At 40.1% G+C, this 17,520-nt stretch overlaps 1 protein-coding gene and 1 long non-coding RNA gene across 3 annotated transcripts; one reads left to right on the plus strand and one right to left on the minus strand.

The window, feature by feature from the left end:
- Positions 1-817: 817 nt before the first annotated feature.
- calhm3 (calcium homeostasis modulator 3) lies at positions 818-8,595 on the plus strand. 2 transcript variants are annotated; one of them, XM_030442444.1, is made up of 4 exons: positions 818-1,113; positions 2,631-2,758; positions 2,864-2,991; positions 7,407-8,595. In XM_030442444.1, the coding sequence occupies exons 1-4, from the start codon at positions 827-829 to the stop codon at positions 7,854-7,856; spliced, it is 993 nt and encodes a 330-aa protein (XP_030298304.1). In that variant the 5' UTR covers positions 818-826; the 3' UTR covers positions 7,857-8,595. The 2 variants fall into 2 exon arrangements, with proteins under 2 accessions (XP_030298304.1, XP_030298305.1); XM_030442445.1 differs by having other exon boundaries at positions 7,503-8,595.
- LOC115596948 (uncharacterized) lies at positions 990-6,494 on the minus strand. The gene is made up of 4 exons (XR_003986980.1): positions 6,426-6,494; positions 2,635-2,762; positions 1,204-1,244; positions 990-1,103 (listed from the first exon to the last, which is right to left on the minus strand). It is a non-coding gene; the product is annotated as an uncharacterized LOC115596948 (long non-coding RNA).
- Positions 8,596-17,520: the final 8,925 nt, after the last annotated feature.

Below are 17,520 nucleotides of genomic sequence, written 5' to 3' on the forward strand. Positions count from 1 at the left end.
TTGTAGGGCACAAGAGGCCCCCTACTTCACTGTCAAGTCCATTTTCTAGAATTGGCTTCCAACTCTTTGTGATGTCACAAAAACAGATTTTCACTGAGCACAGAGGAACACTTTGCGTAATGAATGAAAAAACAGCTCTCTCGTGTCTAACTGCACATACATCATTCCACAGAATGAAGCTTAAACATTCAACTGTAGGAACAAGAGGAAAAACACAGTACTGACAGTTTGAGCTAATTTGATGATTGTGACAATGTGAAAATCTAGCATCATTAAAAAGTCTGACGGGACACCTATACTCATCAGACAGAATGGGAACAAATCAACAGGTTTGTAAAACTGACTTACCCCTTTGAATCTAATGTTGGCTCATTGAATCTGTCTGAACAACAGTGGTTGTTGATTTATTGTACAGTCTGGTATGCTTGAAAGTTGAGTTTCAGGTCCAGTAATGACACTATACAGCTTAACAGCTCCTTTTCTCTCTGTGAGCCTTTTATGTGAGTGCTGCTTTAACAATGAGGCAGGGTGTGGTCCCCCACGCAGGTGCATTCATACATTCTCATACTCTCCCTGGATCACTGCAGGACTCACTCCAGTACTAGTATCTTCCCACCAAGATGCAGATTGTTGACTGATGCTGCTTCAATTGTTACTTTGTGAGGTAAGGTGAATTGTCTGGATATCAGACTTTATCTGCAGATTTTTTTTCTTAATAGCAGATTTTCACAGAAGCTAAATTTTACTGGCTATCTCCCTAGCAGCAGTTGGATCATCTTGCTGTTTCTACCTCTGCCCTGAACATTACCTACATTCTATTTAAGATATGGAGCGTCTGAAGTTAGTCCTGCAGTACTTCCAGTCCAACTCTGAGTCAATCTCCAATGGGATCTGTATCATCCTGGCCTTGGTCAGTGTCAAGCTCTACACCAGCTTTGACTTTAACTGCCCGTGCCTTCCTCAGTATAACAAACTGTACTCTCTGGGAGTGATGATCGTCCCGCCCATCATTCTGTTCTTCCTGGGGGTCTTGATTAATCGGCATACAGGCGTCATGATGGATGAGTGGATGAGACCCATTGGTAACAGATCCAAAAATCCTGCTGTGGTTAAGTGAGTCAAATATTTACTTACTGTTTCATACAACCATATGAAGAATAATAAATTATCTTTTTTGGATTACATTATGAGTAAATATAGTACCTGTGATGATCAATGGGCACTGCAGGTGAGGCAGGTATAGCCTGTGGGCACAATTATTAATCAATTATTAATTAGTATTTTGACCATATCATCATTTTTATGCATATTTTCTAACTCCAAGCTGTACAAACTTGAGTGCTTAATGGAATTAAGCGTAGCAGGTGATGTGTATCTGTGTAATGAGGGGGGTGCGCCTTAGGAGGTCAACACCCTATATCAAGGTGTGCATAATTATAATGCAGCTTCTTTTCCTCAGGCAAAATGGGCCAAAAAAGAGATTTAACTGACTCTAAAAGTAAAAAAGGGATGCAGAGGAAAAAAGACTAAAATTAACTACCAAGGATTTGAAAAGAATCCAGTGTGCAGCTACCAGGAACCCATTATCTTCCAGGTCTGTCATATTCCATAAATGCAACCTACCTGGGGTACCCAGAAGTACAAGATGTTCAGTGCTCAGAGACATGGCCAAGGTAAGGATGGCTGAAACCCAACCACCACTGAACAAGATACATGAGCTGAAGCGTCTAGACTGGGCCAAGAAATATCTGAAGACAGATTTTTTTTTTAAGGTTTTATGGACTGATGAAATGAGAGTGACTCCTGACGGACCAGATGGATGGGTCCGTGACTAGCCAGTCCTGTCCAGTCCAGTAACGAGCACAGAGCTCCACTTCAAGTCAGACGCCAGCAAGGTGGATGTGGGGTACCTGTATGGGCTGGCATTATTAAAGATGAACTGGTTGGACCTTTTCGACTCAAAAGCAACTGCCAAACCGACTGCCAGTTTTTGGAAGACATTTTCTTCAAGCAGTGGTACAGGAAGAAGTCTGCATCTTTCAAAAAGACAATGATTTTAATGCAAGACAATACTCCATCACATGCATCCAAGTACTCCTCTGTGTGGTTAGCCAGTAAAGGCCTTAAAGATGAAAAAAATACGACATGGCCCCCTTCCTCACCAGACCTTAACCCAATTGAGAACTTGCGGGCCCTTCTTAAACGGGAGATTTACAGTGAAGGAAAACATAACACCTCTTTAAACAGTGTCTGGGAGGCTGTGGTTGCTGCACAAAAAGTTGATCATCAACAGATCAAGAAAGTTTGAGGTTTATTAACATTCTGGATTAACCAAGAGCACTGTAGTTGTTCATTAATAAAAATAATCCTCAAAAATAAGACTTGCCTAATAATCGTGCACACAGTGTAGTATGTAATTAGTCTGACTCACCAGATGTAAGTTCCTTTGCAGGGATTGTTCCACTCTATTGATAGATCTCGCCTCCCCACATATAAAACGATATATACACTGTAACTCCAGTATATACAACACATACGTTGCAGTGATGCCCTCAGTGAGCAGGAGAATGTGATAGACCTAAATATGATGTTTGCGGGTGAAGCTGTATAGTCCCAATATCTTCCTGCAGGTACCTGTTCTCTGCCATGATCCAGAGGGCTCTGCTGGCACCAATGGTGTGGATCCTGGTCACGTTGTTGGATGGAAAGATCTTCATTTGTGCTTTCAGTGTTAGTGTAGACCCTGCACTCTTCTCAGGTATCTGGAAACATAAAAAAAGAAGAAATACATATTCAATGAGTGTTCTAAATACAGTCTACATATGGCAGTATAGTCTATATGATGGATTATGTGTTTTGTCAGGTTTGCCCAACAATACAGGTCTGGATGTGATTAAAATCATGGCCAAAGTGCCCTGCAAGGAGGATATCATCTTCAGGAACAGCTCTTTCCGCAAAGCAGTCTCTCGCTATGTTCGCTGCTATTCACAAGTAAGCTGTTTACTTCAGCATGCATACACATAAAAAACACACAAACATCTATCACAGTTTACTCACTCTCTGCTTCAACTCAACCAATTGTACTTATGCTAGATGTTTGTGTGTATGTATGTATGTATATATGAACGATTGGCATAAGCTTTAAAATGCCTATGGTGACAAAAGTATCATGATTCATCAATTCTGCAATAATCGATGGGTTGAACACTTACGGAAGAAATACAAAATACCCCTTATTTATTTTTTTTAATTAATTATTTATTTACTGCATTGTTGTATGGACTGAGATGAAACAATGGAAAAAAGGGAAGATATAACTCGCTAAAATATTTTCAATCTGTGTAAGTTAAGTAACCAGTGGCGTATCCAGGACATTTTTTACTGGGGTGGCCAAGATGGGACACAAAGCTAGTCTGGGTTGGCCATGGCATTGCGAAGTTTAATGCCATGTACGCAGCCGACCGAGAAAAGATCTTGTAATAATGAGATCCGGATCTCGTAATTATATTAGGATCTCATAATTATGAGATCATACTTTTACAGTAAATACTCCCAGTAATAAACTGAAGGTATCACGAAGGTATCCGGATTTCAAATTAAAGGACGACATGAGAAAAAACAACAACAAAAAACATTGTTTCCATAAGTAGTTCAATATTCATAAACTGCTGGACTTAGCACTTCCTAGACTGCTTGCATGCAAAACATGGAGTACTTTTACTGTGTACTTTTCGCATAATCCTGTGTCAAAGTCCTTAACAGAGAAAAAGAATAAGGATATTTCGCCCAACTTTTATGTGTCATTAAAAAAACTTATTTTCCATAAGTAGACCAAGATTCATATATTGCTGAACTAAGTACTTCCTAGAATACTTGTGTAACTATAATGAAGTACTTCTACTGTGTACTATTTAGGTAATCCTCTGTCAAAATCCTTATCCTCATATGCTTCATGGGTCTGACTGCGAGACTGCAGTCTGACCCACACAGTCACTACCAGCAGCTCTTCAGAGCGGCTTCAGTACGATTACCGTAAATGTTATTAGATTTCGCGCACTAGAAAAAAACGGTGCGGCTGATTTGACCAAGCAAACGCGAACCACGGCTGGCTTGACCACAGTCAATGAGTCCTTTCCTCATCTCATAATTATGAGATACTTTCTTGTAATTACGAGACCCTTTCTCATACTTACGAGATCCTGATCTCGTAATTACGAGATAAGGTGTGTAATTCTTTTAAATCCAGTGAATAGAATGCGATTCCGTATCACTGTGTCTGTCCTCCTATTTCATTAACGACCGTTGGCTGACCATTACTGTGTTAGCTAAAAATGTTAAACTGGCCCTAATACAGCTGATCAGCTATCATCAGTAATTAACAGCATTTCTCCTGTTTGACGAACTTGACCAACTACCTATCAGATCTGGGGTGGCCAATGAGTTTCAGGGGTGTTGTTGAAGTTCAATTACATTTCTTTGGTCAATTCGAACCTGATCCAGCTGCTCCTTTACCACTTTTGATGAGCATTTGGGATCATTGTTCTATTGGAACACCCAACTGCACCCAAGAGCCAATCATCTGGCGGATGACTTTAGGTTTTCCTGAAAACATTAAGATAATCCTCCTTCTTCATTATTCCATTTACTTTGTTTAGAGCAGCAGATCCACTGGCAGCAAATCAGCCCCACAGTATAATACTGCACTATGCCTGACAGTAGGTATGGTGTTCATTGGGTTAAAGGCCTCACTTTCTCTTTCCAAAACCGGTTGCTGCTCATTGTGGCCAAACAACAACATTTTTTGTTTCATGTGATCAGAGTTTTTCTCCAGATGGTATTTTCTTTGTCCATGTGATCAGCAGCAAACATCGGTGGAGCTTTAAGGTGCCCTGTCTCGACCAAAGGGTTTTTTCTTGCACTGCAGCCTCCAGCTCATGTTGATGTCAAACACACTTGAGTGTGGACACTGACAGCTGTCTTCAAGCAGCTTCTAATTCATTACAGACTTGCTTTTTAGTGACATCTTGAGCATCCTGACCAGTTTTCTCACAGTAGCAGGTGAAAGTTCGTGTTTAGTTTATACTTGCAAACAGTTGTTTGTACAGTTGATCTTGGGACCTGTAACTACTTTGAAATGGCTCCAAGTGACTTTCCTGACTTGCTCAAATCAATAATGAACTCTTTCAGATCAATGCTGAGCTCCTTTCACTTTCCCATTGTAGTGTCTCTAATGGCTCGATGTAATTGGTGTATCAAACATGCCCTATTTAATGGGCCCAGAAAAGTCACCAGCTGTTATCAATCAGAATTACTCTGAAGACATTAAAGCCATTCTACAAAGAGAATTTGATTGTTCATGTTACCTTTCATCCAGCAGATATGGTCACATTTTCAGAAGTCCTTCAACTTCACCATCAAAAGTCATGACTGTTTTTTGTCAAGGTAGTTTGTGTTCCATCACAGGAAATGAGAGTTGTAGAAATCATTGGAAATCAAGACTGCCATGATGTAAATGTTTTTTCCAAATGTGTGTAAACTTTTGACCATGATGTTGTTATGCTTTGTGAAAAGGTTAGGACCCAAATGCAGAAACACATGGGAGGCAGGCAGGATTATGAAACAAAAAGTGAGCTTCAATTACTAAAACTGAAATAACCCAAAGAAAGCAAGAAGCCCCCCGATTGCCTTTGAGTGCCCTCCTGTGATGTTTTCTGGTTTTTATTCATGGCGTTGTGTTTCTACTTTATTCCTTGTGTTCTTCCTTTTTTAAGGTTGCTTGTGTAATAGTGAATCATTAATATTTACTGCCCTGCCTTGGCCACACAATGAAAGAAAAATCAAGCTTTTGATAACTTTTTATTTGCAAATTGTTAAGATTTTCATGACAAAATTTGAAGTCATTCAGGTAAGAGCTATAGGAAGATGCACATGCAAATCAGCAAAAATGAGCAGAGAACTTCAAAATAGCTGCATTCCTGTCATGACATCAAGAAAGATTTTTGTAGATGTAAGTGTGATAATTTTTACTGTACTGTTACTGTGCCACCACAGCCAGGCCCTTCAATGAAAAACTCAAAATGTGAGTGTCATCAACGTCTTAAAGCGAAACTCTCGCCAAAAAGCAACTGAGGCTTTATTTGGGATTGAATATGAGTCAAACCTTCATGTGAAAGCATAATTAGGACGAAAGAGGCACTTTTAAGATTTACCGTAGTTTCGGTTTTGGGCACGTTAATTTTGAACGGGAGTGCATGGGGCAGGACATGCTAGCATCAAAATCGCTATTTTTAGAACACTAAGAAGGCTCGATACAACATGAAACTTTGCTCGTAGCATCACTAGGGTCTCTACTCATGAACTAGAGCATTGAGAACATTGTTTGTGTACACAGAGTTTATGAAAAAGAAGGTTTTTGAACTACTCACGTAAGCTGATTCAGCTCCTGCGCATTGCCGTCATGGCAGGCAAAAAGTGTCGATCCCCTGAGTGCGGCCTGACAGGCAGGCTGAGGAGCGGTTCACCATTACTCTCCTGCCTGTCAGGTCGCACTTTCACATGAAGGGTTGACTCATATTCGATCCCAAAGAAAGCCTTGGTTGCTTTTTGGCGAGAGTTTCACTTTAAGTCTGATTTCACTATGTTTGAGGCAGATTTTGTCATCTTGCCAGGAAAAGTACATCCCTACTTAAAAAAAGGTGATGTAAATGCTATGACTGTAACAAAATATTGGCATGTAAATGTTTTTAGGCCAGGACTCTTACCAAATCTGTGAAATTTCAGGCAGGTTCAACCATGTACAGTGGAATTCTGCAAATTTCTTTTTCTTGGTGAACTATCAACATTTGTTGCGCTGCCACGGCCACGCCTTTTAATGAACACTTTTAATAATGGAAAGTCATTGCAAAGGTGTTTAGATTGCCGTGACAAAATCTGGTAAAATTTCGATCTGGTAAAAGCTCTAGGAGGATTTTGTGTAAGTACAATATCTGCAAGTATGAACACTAAATACAAATTGACTGACTTCCTGTTTTGGTGACAGGTTAAGGCCATGGCAAAAACTGACTTTTTAGAAGGTCATGTGCAATACACAAATGTACCAAATTTCCCACAAGTCGGTGAAACTTGCCCTCAGGAATGCTCTTTAGGGGTACATCCCTGGGCACAGGCTCTTAATAAACTGTACCAAGGGTCTACATTCACTTTCACATTAAATGGCTCAGACTGCATTATTAGAGTTATTCCTAATGGAACTGCTGTTAGACTGGTCAGCCGATCACCCATCCTCCACATGTGGGGGTATCAGCAACAGTTTGTGTTATTGAATTATAGCTGCAGGCTTGTCACTGCACCAAATGACTGATAGCTTTTGTTGTTTTTGTGTGGCTAAATTTCCTCGTCCTGTCTAGGCAGTCGGTTGGTCCATCCTCCTCTTCCTGATTGTACTAGGAGCAATAGGACGTCTCATCAAGCCCTGTTTTGATGATCATGCCACCTTCTTGCAGACTCGTTACTGGAGTAACTACCTCGACGTGGAACAGAAGCTCTTCGATGAAACTTGTGTCCTGCATGCCCGTGATTTTGCCCGCAAATGTGTGGTGCAGTTCTTTGAAGACATGAGAGAGGATACTGTACTCCATCTTCCCCACCCACCTTTCATCGCAAACTCCCGAGAGGCATGGGAGGAAGAAGAAGAGGAGCGACTACATGGGATATCAAAGCAGGACCAGATGGACCAGTTGCTCAATAAGTGGTACTACAGTAAACCTGAACTGGATGTCACCAGGATCGCCCACAGACCTAGGACATGTGTGACCTGGGAGGACCGTGATGGGAAGACTTTGTACTCTGATGTCTAGGACACTCAGTAGTGTATAGCTGTGAGATAAATTATGTAATGATTATCTGTTCACTGACATTAAGTAAAAGCAGCATGTCAGATTCTGGTTACCTCAGTGTAGCAGTAAACTTGGCTAAAGCTAGACTGATGTCTGTTCTCAAAGGTCCCGTTTCTAAAGATTCTGAACTTTTAATTGCATCTTCTAATCTTCATGCAGCAAATGGAGAAATAAATGTCACCACAAGACCTAATTATGAACTTTTGGTGAACAGTTGCTTGTATATCAGTGAAGACAGTAACCCCGGTCTCTGTTCACAGATGGTCGCTCGTTTCAGATGTGATTGATCTTCTTAACCTTTCTCTAAAAGTCTCCCAACTCCTGCATGTTGACCTTTGACCTCTTCTCAGAGGATGCTGTGAGCAGTATTTATGTTTAGTTGTCTATTCTTAATGTCTCTGGCTGTTTCACTGATGTATTTTTTTGCTAACCCTATTACCACACAGGATCATGATAAGGCAAGCTGTCTGTGGACCAAGACCAAAGCCAGTTATATATGGCCTAGGAAGGGATCATAGGTCATCAGCACCACTCAACCAAGCCTCTAGGGAGGGTGCCATGCTTTAATACATATCCTGTGATGCAATGCAGCTGAAGGAGACTTTTTCTTTAAGCTTACATTGTGAAAGTAGCATTTGTTATACACTGTATACATTTTTTTGATCATCATTCGGTCTAATAAAAATTGGTACGTTCAGAAGAGCTGCATGATTAAATCATTTTGTCTCTATTCAAGTTAGCCGTGTGTTTAACCAGAAGTTAGCCGACTTTGGTGCACATGCTCTATGGGCTGCACAACATGGACGATCCACGTACTTCCATACCTGGAGAATCAAGCTTCTTTTTGGCTTCATGTGTCTTTTAACACAGACAGTGGTGGTGATGACTACATTTCCTACACTGAATGTTTAAGAGATGGGAAACTCACGACACAACTTGACATATTTCATACCAGTAAATATGCACAGATGTGTTTTATGTGCATATATGTGTGTGTTAAGAGCAGCATGCACATTTTGTATCCAGTACAGATAAACTGAAGTGTCTAAATCACTATACTCTTTAAGTTTCCATGATGATGGAGCTTTTTTGCTTGATTCTCTTCAGCCCCTAAGTTGGTCTTAGGGGCAGTTTATGTTGCAAGGGTCATTTGACTATGTTGGGGTTTTGGCCAGCTGGTTTTGCATACAGGTTGTTGACATGGAGATCACCTACACAGAACGATGGAAACATGCAAATAGTCATTTAGATATACTAGGTGTTCCTCATAGTAACAAACACACAGACAGTGACGGACTGGGAACAAAAAACGGCCCTGGCATTTTCACCCACCAGCGGCCCACTAGTAACAACAATCATGGCGATCAATCATTACATCATCTGTAACGCTGCAGTTTCTCGTCGGGCATCAATGAAGTATTTCTGATTCTGAATCATATATTATGAAGTCAGTTATTTAAACTTAAATTTAATTAAACAAGTTGACAGTGTGGTAAAAAGATGTCACATTTACGTATCAGGATGTGGTTATAGACACAGATTAAATATTTAACTGCCATGTATCATCACAGTAACAGCGTAACATACATTAGCAGCTATAAACACTCGTAAAAACATTATAAAAATACATATTGTGGTTTGGTGCGGACCTGTACACTGAACATATAAGGAGTAGTTTATAGTGATCAGAGAACGTTACAGATGTTGTTTTTGGTTCCTATCTGTTTCCTGAATATATCCTTGTGTGTGAATGTTTAAATGAGAGGCATTAACTTATGGCACTTTGTAGAAGTGAGCTTTATCATGTTCACTTCATTGACTCGTATTAGTTCATGGGGCTGGCCTGCCTCCTCCAATATAGCGGCGACGTTGACGTACGGTCCAGCGCTCAATGAGGCGTCTATGTATATATGTCTATATATGTCTATGGTGCGACCCACAGCCGGGGAGTTTCCAAACCAGGAAACAGCTGATCACAGCAGTCAGTCCATCATTTCATACGCAGACATTAAGATGAGCAGCTGGACAGCTGCTGAGATCCAGGAGATGCTAGCATCTCCTCGGTCTCTGTAGCTGTTTGGTTGTGTTAGCGTTTTGTTGTAGAAGCAAGCTAGGATCGGTCGCTACTTTCAAATTAAAAGCCCACCCCTAAGGAAACAGTTCTAAACTCCAATGTGGTGCAATGTAAAGCTCTTATTTTGAAGACAAATTTGTTGTCCTTGTTCACAGACCAACTTCGAGCTTCATGTCACGTCACCTGTTTACGCCTACCTCAGAGGCAGCTTTTGGAAAATGAGAAATATTAAGTTACGCCTCTGTTTTAGAAGGACAGGTCGGCACATTGCCGCCCTTGACTTGGAGCATATGTGCCACCTTTTCTATCGAAAAAGGGCAATTGACAGGTGGCTGTGTGTGTAACGTTAGATCGTGCTGCACTGCTCGATGCTAGGCTCGGTTTAGCATCGATGCTAGGCTTGGTTTGGCGTCTGTTCCCGTACAAGTTACGAGATTACACAGACCCTAAACCTATCGTAAACAGTTCAGAAGTAATGTAATGTTCTGTAAAACACGTTTGAGAGGGTGCAGGCATTGAAACAGTACGAGGCCTAGTCGGACATTGTTTGTCCTTGCCTCATGTCGCCTGTGAGCTAACTCTCGGCTCATTAGTCCATTTAGCTCGAAGCTATCATACCTGTCGCTACAAAAGCCTGAAATACTAAAAAAGAAGACCGGCTACAACAGATATTCCAAAAGGTCACTGCACAATGCACGGGAAAAGGCTTTTGGACACATGGCTGGTTCACACAGAAGCTAACTTCGGTTGCTAGCCGCCGCTCGGTTACGAATAAAAGCAAAGACCAGCTATCTGTAACAATACACGATGCAGCGACAAAATCAAATGTTTAACATGCAATTGATAAACGTATAATGTCTCACCAAACACAGTTTCATATTAAATTAGAGTACTTTTCGTAACTGACCTTTTACACGTGTCTGACTCCGTCTCTCGTCCTCGTCAACTGCCACTGCCAAGTTTTCTCTTGCGCATGCGTGGGAAACCACTAGGTGCGTTAACTATGCGAGGAAAAATAGTTCCTACATGGATGCTAGAATCACAAACATTTCAGCCCACATTGCCAATATACATGATACTACATTGTTTTCTTTAATTCACAAACATATTTCCATAATTTCGAATACACTTTAACATTCGCGTGCGTTAATATGTTGGTCATTTCAGCCCCTCAGATAGACGTCAAATCAACCTGCTGGACCGACGTTGATTAGACGTGAAACAGACGTCGAAATGTTTGCTGGGAAACGTCCCGACATGACTGGATATCTTCATCTTGACACAGCAGTAGGTAGAGGAAATAATTCTTGACAGTGTTTTTTAGAGATCGTATTCCCCCTAATGTTATCATGTCGAAAAACAGTCGAATTAAAGTCACAACATGACGCGACGTCGATTAGACGTCTTCATCTAGACGCAGGTCGAGAAAAAAATTTCTGGCAGTATTTATTTAGTTAAACCGCTCTAAAATGCATATTTATGTAGTTCATATTTGCCCTGATATTATTTTATCATGTTGAAAAACAGTCGAATTAAAGTCACGACGTGACACGACGTCGATTGGACGTCTTCATCTCGACGCAGGTCGAGAAAATGTTTGCTGGGAAAGAACAGGCACTTTTGATAGCCCTGGTGATAGTAAACGTAAATTCCCAAGCTATAAACAACTACACCCCAATACATAAAACACATTAATAAATCATCAGAGCCAGCCGCTCCATAATACAAACGTGTCTTACCGTCACGCAGTCATCCATGTCTACCTCTTCATCCTCCTCTTGCTCATATTCCTCACTGTCTTGTCTTACTCCCTGGTGTGCTGGTGCTAGCAGTATTAGCGCTAGTGTTAGCTGAAGCTGCACTTGATTTTAAAAACAAATCAGTCGGTTTCGATTCAGTCTTGAAATTCCCAGAAGGCATTGCTTCATTTTAACTTTTGCAAACAACTATTCAAATAAAAAAATGCAGGTAGATTTGTTTTATTTCAAACCATGCACGTTTTTGAACATCTGAATAAGACATTTCGCTACAAAACAATACAGAATGATATAAAAGTTTGTGACTGTAGAAGGTAACCGTGACTGTGATATAGAGACTCGTATGTGGCATATAAATACTGATTAGATCATATAATATTTAGTATATTGGATTAAAAGAAGTTTGGTTTCCCTCTGACTTTAAAACTTTATTGACGCTCGAAACTGCTGGGAGAAATGAGCTTGGGACCATTCTGTGACTTATCGGCTGGCCCGAATGGCATATGAGCGTCCCTGGCCATTCATTTGTGGCCGCCCCGCTATATTCATTTATTTAGCCTATTTATTCATTTGCGGCCGCGGCCGCCTATTGATGCAGCCGCTCCGCTTTATATTTATTCATTTATTTGTTTATTTGTGACCAGGCGGCCGCAGTGGCATTTGCCCACATTGCCCAATGGCCAGTCCGTCCCTGGGCGGAAGCCTCTAGTGCCCTTGCAAATGCACAAGTCCTCCTCTACCACATTATCTTTCTTACACCTTTCCCATCAGATGTAACAAGTTCTCTGATTGGTAACTGTGATCTGGCATGTCATACATCTACAGATGACTTACCAGATGAAAATAACCAATCAGAGAGCTTGTTACATCCCAGGGCTAATTTGCATTGTTTTACCTTGTTTTACCAGCTCAATGTTCAAAGTGTCACAGAGAGGCTAAAAGGAGAGGCTAAATGACTTAGCAAATGGAATTGCTAATAGGAAAAGGAAAAGCAGCGGGTAAATGGAAATTCAGATAGAAAAAGGAAATCAACCCTAACCTTATTCCATCATATATTTATGAATTCATTCAAATATTTTTAATTAATGTACTTATTAACTGGTTAATGTTGTTTTTGTAAATCCCTTTTAATTGGAACTTTGTCTGGATGGATTAATATTTCATCTGAAAATTCCATTTAAAATCCATCTTTTTATTACCCATTAAAATATCAAAAAATTAATTACTCTGTAATTTAGTTTGTTTCTTAAAGCGAAACTCTCGCCAAAAAGCAACCAAGGCTTTATTTGGGATTGAATATGAGTCAAACCTTTGTGTAAAAGCATAATTACGGCGAAAGAGGCACTTTTAAGATTTACCGTAGTTTCGGTTTTGGGCCCGTTAATTTTGAACGGGAGAGCTAGGGGCATGACAGGCTAGCATCAAAATCGCTATTTTTAGAACACTAAGAAGGCTAGACACAACATGAAACTTTGCTCCTAGTATCACCAGGGTCTCTACTCATGAACACGAGCATTGAGAACATTGTTTGTGTACACAGAGATTATGAAAAAGAAGGTTTTTGAACTACTCACGTTAGCTGCTGCACCTCCTTCTTAGAGCCTTCTTAGTATTCTAAAAATAGCGATTTTGATGCTAGCGTGTCATGCCCCTAGCTCTCCCGTTCAAAATTAACGTGCCCAAAACCAAAACTACGGTAAATCTTAAAAGTGCCTCTTTCAATCCCAAATAAAGCCTCGGTTGCTTTTTGGCGAGAGTTTCGCTTTAATAATGAATAGGGTGGCTGTAGCTTAGCAGGTAGAGCAGGTCGGCTAGTGATCGGAAGGTTGCTGGTTGAAATCCCGGCTCCTCCGGGCTGAACCAAGCTGCTTGCGAAGTGTCCTTGAGCAAGATATTGAACCCCAAATTGCTCCTGATGTGCAGTTGCCATCAGTGAGGCCTGCGGTGAGCTGGTGACTTGTTCAGGGTGTAAACAGCTTCGCCAAGAGACAGCTGGGATTGGCTCCATGCAACAAACCCTGCGACCCCTTGCAAAAGGGATAAAGCAGTTACAGATGATGACATGACATAATTAATACATGAATTGATAAACTAATTTATTTATGCCTATTTGTATCATACAATTAGTTATGCTTTATTTATATTTTGTGACATTTGTGGTCCTCTACACTAGATAAGCCTTTGAGTCCTCTAAGTAAAGCAGTAAGTAAGAATTGATGCTGCATGCTGCACATCAGGAGAACTGAAGAGTAAGGACCAAAGATCTTATAGCTCAGGAGGATGTTACATGTCAATTGTTAATGATGGTAGCCGGGTTCTGGTAGTTGCTGGAACAGTGATGTTTGCTGGATACAGGTAGGTGGAGGGGCAGTGATGCTGGCTTTGTCCTGAAACACTTTCAGCTCTTCTGGGGTTGCTTGATGTTGAACCTATAGGCCACTGTTCTTTTTCACCTTGTTGGTTTGGCTCTTGCTTCCAAGATGGCCATCTATTAAGTGTTGTTTTTTTCCTGTCATTTTGTTTTTTTTTTTTTTTTTTATTCAATCCGCAACCTCAACCTAATAGCTTTGGAAGCTCTATGAGGGAGGAACCAGTTTTTGTCGTAAACAGTTCCTCGATGTGGTGAATGACATCACAGGCTTCTTGGGAGGGGTGGCAACTTGACTTCTCTTGGTTTTTGCATTGTTTTTCCTGTTCTGTTCTCTGGTTTTAATTTAAAAAATCTTAAACTTCCCAGTGGTGTGGTATTTGAAAGTGCAAATGTACTGTTTGAATATGATTACCTCACATATTTTTTTGTTATCAAAATCTTTGTAGGTGGTTAAATTGCTCCTTCTGAATTTAGAATAGAATAGAATAGAACAGAATTACTTTATTGATCCCAATTTAGCCACCCATGCTTTTCTCCTGTCTCTGTCTTTGGGGAAGCCATACATGCACACGCCTTTCTCCCAGTGATCAGAGCATCCCCATGCAGCACAGCACACCTGGTGAAGACTGTATTCAAGGACAACACAGCAGGAAGGACACAAACAGCTTGACGTGCTGATCTGTTTGACTGTGGAGCCAGAGCGGTGACTTTAAAATTTGGCATCCAAAAAAAAAATTGGCATTGAAAACAAAACAGTACTGAAAAAGGAAACATTGTCATTGAAACATTTGATTTGAAAACAGTTGTATTGGCACTGAAACAAGTATTGGCACTGAAAAAAGAAAGTAATTCAAATAATTCAATTAATTTTTTACAATGTCAGTTTTTTTTCAGTGTCACTGATTTTCAGTTTCAACTTTCTGTCACTGTTTTGGCGTCGAGAGGGAGGGGCCTGAGGGGAGGGGCAAGTAGAGCGTGGTTTGCATATCATTTGAGAAGGTAATGGCAGCAGCCTGCGGGAAGGTGGGGCTGGACGGTCCAGCCATAAGACACCATGTACGATCCGTGTGCCGGCCGTCTCTGGGCAACACAGAGTCCAACTACCTCGCAGACTTTTCTTCAAGCTCTCTCCTGATGTGTCCAAGTCTCTGTGTATCTGGTTCTGTCCCGCAGCTCCCGAGCTCCGGTCTCTATGCGTATGGAGTGTGGTGGTAGTACCGGGGCGCCGAGCACAGAGCATTAGCCACAGTTAGCACAACAGTAGAACAGCCTGTTGCTCCTGAGCCGGGGCTGCAGCGCCGACAGCAGCGCTCTGGTCTGCTCCCCGAGCTCTGTGCCACCGCACACAAGTGACAAGTGAAGAAAAAATCTGAAGATTGTCATTGAAAAATACAAAAAAATCCCAATAAAATGATAAGATTTTCGGATTTGAATTATTTGAATTACTTTATTTTTTCAGTGCCAATGCTTGTTTCAATGCCAATACAACTGTTTTCAAATCAAATGTTTCAATGACAATGTTTCCTTTTCAGTACTGGTTTTGTTTTCAATGCCAATTTTTTTTTTGGATGCCAAATTTTAAAGTCACTGTTCTGGCTCCATATTTGACTTCTTTAAATACTGTTTTTAAGGAATTCATTGTAGTATTAAATGCATTGGGAAAATCAAGACTGTGTGATTTATTATGCATCAATGAGTAGAGTAAGTTTGGGATAAGTAAGAATAGTTAACAAATAGAGATAGAATTCCATTTATTTGCAATGAATTCAAATCAAAATTTATCAATTTATCAATCAATTATTTGCCATGGATTTCCTATTAGAACACAGTTATCATCATAATGCTGCTGTGAATCCAGACTTGTCAGTCACCTGTTAGCCTCACTCAAGTCTGAAAGTAAAAAAAATAAACAGAATATATTACGATTTTATTGCTGTCAACGACTGTACAGGTTTACTAAACTTAACGGAGTTCAAAGCAATTAACACAAGCGCATAAACATTTTGCAAAGCATTTATTGACCATTATTTACCGATTATCGTGGTTTTCCTGTTGTTTTCTATTGTCCGCTAAGCACTTCCTGGAACTTTTGGAGGGCTACATGGACCGAGGGTTCGGCCAGCGCGTTTTCTCTTACACAGTAGGCGTTTAAAGTGACCAATCAGAAAGGAGGGGGGGTTGCGGGGCCTACTATTCAATGCCCGCCCCCAGAGTGCCAAAACTCAGCAGAGTCGAGCGGGCAGGAGGCAAAGAGGGAGACAGCAAGCGCGTAGAGAGTGACCCTGAGCGCGCAGAGAGTGACCGAGAGCGCTCAGAGAGTGGTCTTATGCGCGCTGATTATGGTTTTATTTTACTTTTTTTTAATAATTTTTTTTTTCCAATCTTTATTTAAATTTATCACCAATGACAAACAAACAATACTGAACATGGGGTACATATATTCGACTCAATTAGAGGACCCAAAGGCTTTGTGGAGAAAATAAATAAATAGAAAAATATAAATGGATAAATAAAAAATCACAATGAGGATCTCAAGGCTCTGTAGAGAGCTACAGTCCGGATGGCCTTCCTGTTCATTAGTCCTGTTAGTGTATCAAAGTATATCCTCATTTCATTTTTAAATTGGTGTATATTGGGTTTTCTTTCAGTCCATTTGCATTTGTGTACATAAAATCGTAAAAATAAGGTTTAACAGAAATACATGACTTTGGTCCATAACCTTTTTCTCAAAGTAAAAAATAACATCCCTTTTTTGCAAGTTGATCTTAATCCCACATAGTGATTCAAACATATTTTCAACATCAATCCAGAAGAACTTTACATAGATACAATCATAAAATAAATGTACAATCGTTTCTGTCTCAATTTTACAGAATACACAGGAATCAGAGAGATCAGGTCTGTATTTTTTGAGAAAATGGTTTGTTGGGTAAATTAGGTGTATCATTTTATAGTGAACATCATTCACTTTATTGTTGATCAAATATTTTTTTTAGTAAATCCATACCAATTTCCAGTTAATTCCATCAAAAAGACCATTCCAATAACTTTTGGCATGAGAATTAATAGAGCATTGCAACATATGTCTAAACAATTTATTATTGCATTTTTTTATCTTTAATATTGATGCCATTCAGCAGGATATCAGTCTTCAACATTGGTTGTTCATTAAACACATTGCTGCCTTGTAATAGTCTTAAGAAGCATGTTGGTATCGCATCAAACACTATACAATATTCTCGTGCCGGTATTGGAATACCGAAGGTCTTTAAAAATTCTGCGTATGAAAGTAATTGACCATTCTCGTTGAGCAATTGTGATATGAACAGAATCTTGTTTCTTACCCAATTATCAAAAAAGATTGATTTATTTTTATATCTGATGTTTTTATTATTCCAAATTAAGTGTTTGTGGGGAGAGAAA

The sequence above is a fragment of the Sparus aurata genome, chromosome 15 (genome assembly GCF_900880675.1).
Source record: "Sparus aurata chromosome 15, fSpaAur1.1, whole genome shotgun sequence".
NCBI classification, from domain to species: domain Eukaryota; kingdom Metazoa; phylum Chordata; class Actinopteri; order Spariformes; family Sparidae; genus Sparus; species Sparus aurata.

Bases quoted from the DNA above. Each gene is read 5' to 3' on its own strand.
- calhm3 (XM_030442444.1), top strand. From the start codon at position 827: ATGGAGCGTCTGAAGTTAGTCCTGCAGTACTTCCAGTCCAACTCTGAG. The intron at 1,114-2,630 runs GTGAGTCAAATA...ATCTTCCTGCAG, and splicing joins AAAAATCCTGCTGTGGTTAA to GTACCTGTTCTCTGCCATGA. The intron at 2,992-7,406 runs GTAAGCTGTTTA...CGTCCTGTCTAG, and splicing joins ATGTTCGCTGCTATTCACAA to GCAGTCGGTTGGTCCATCCT.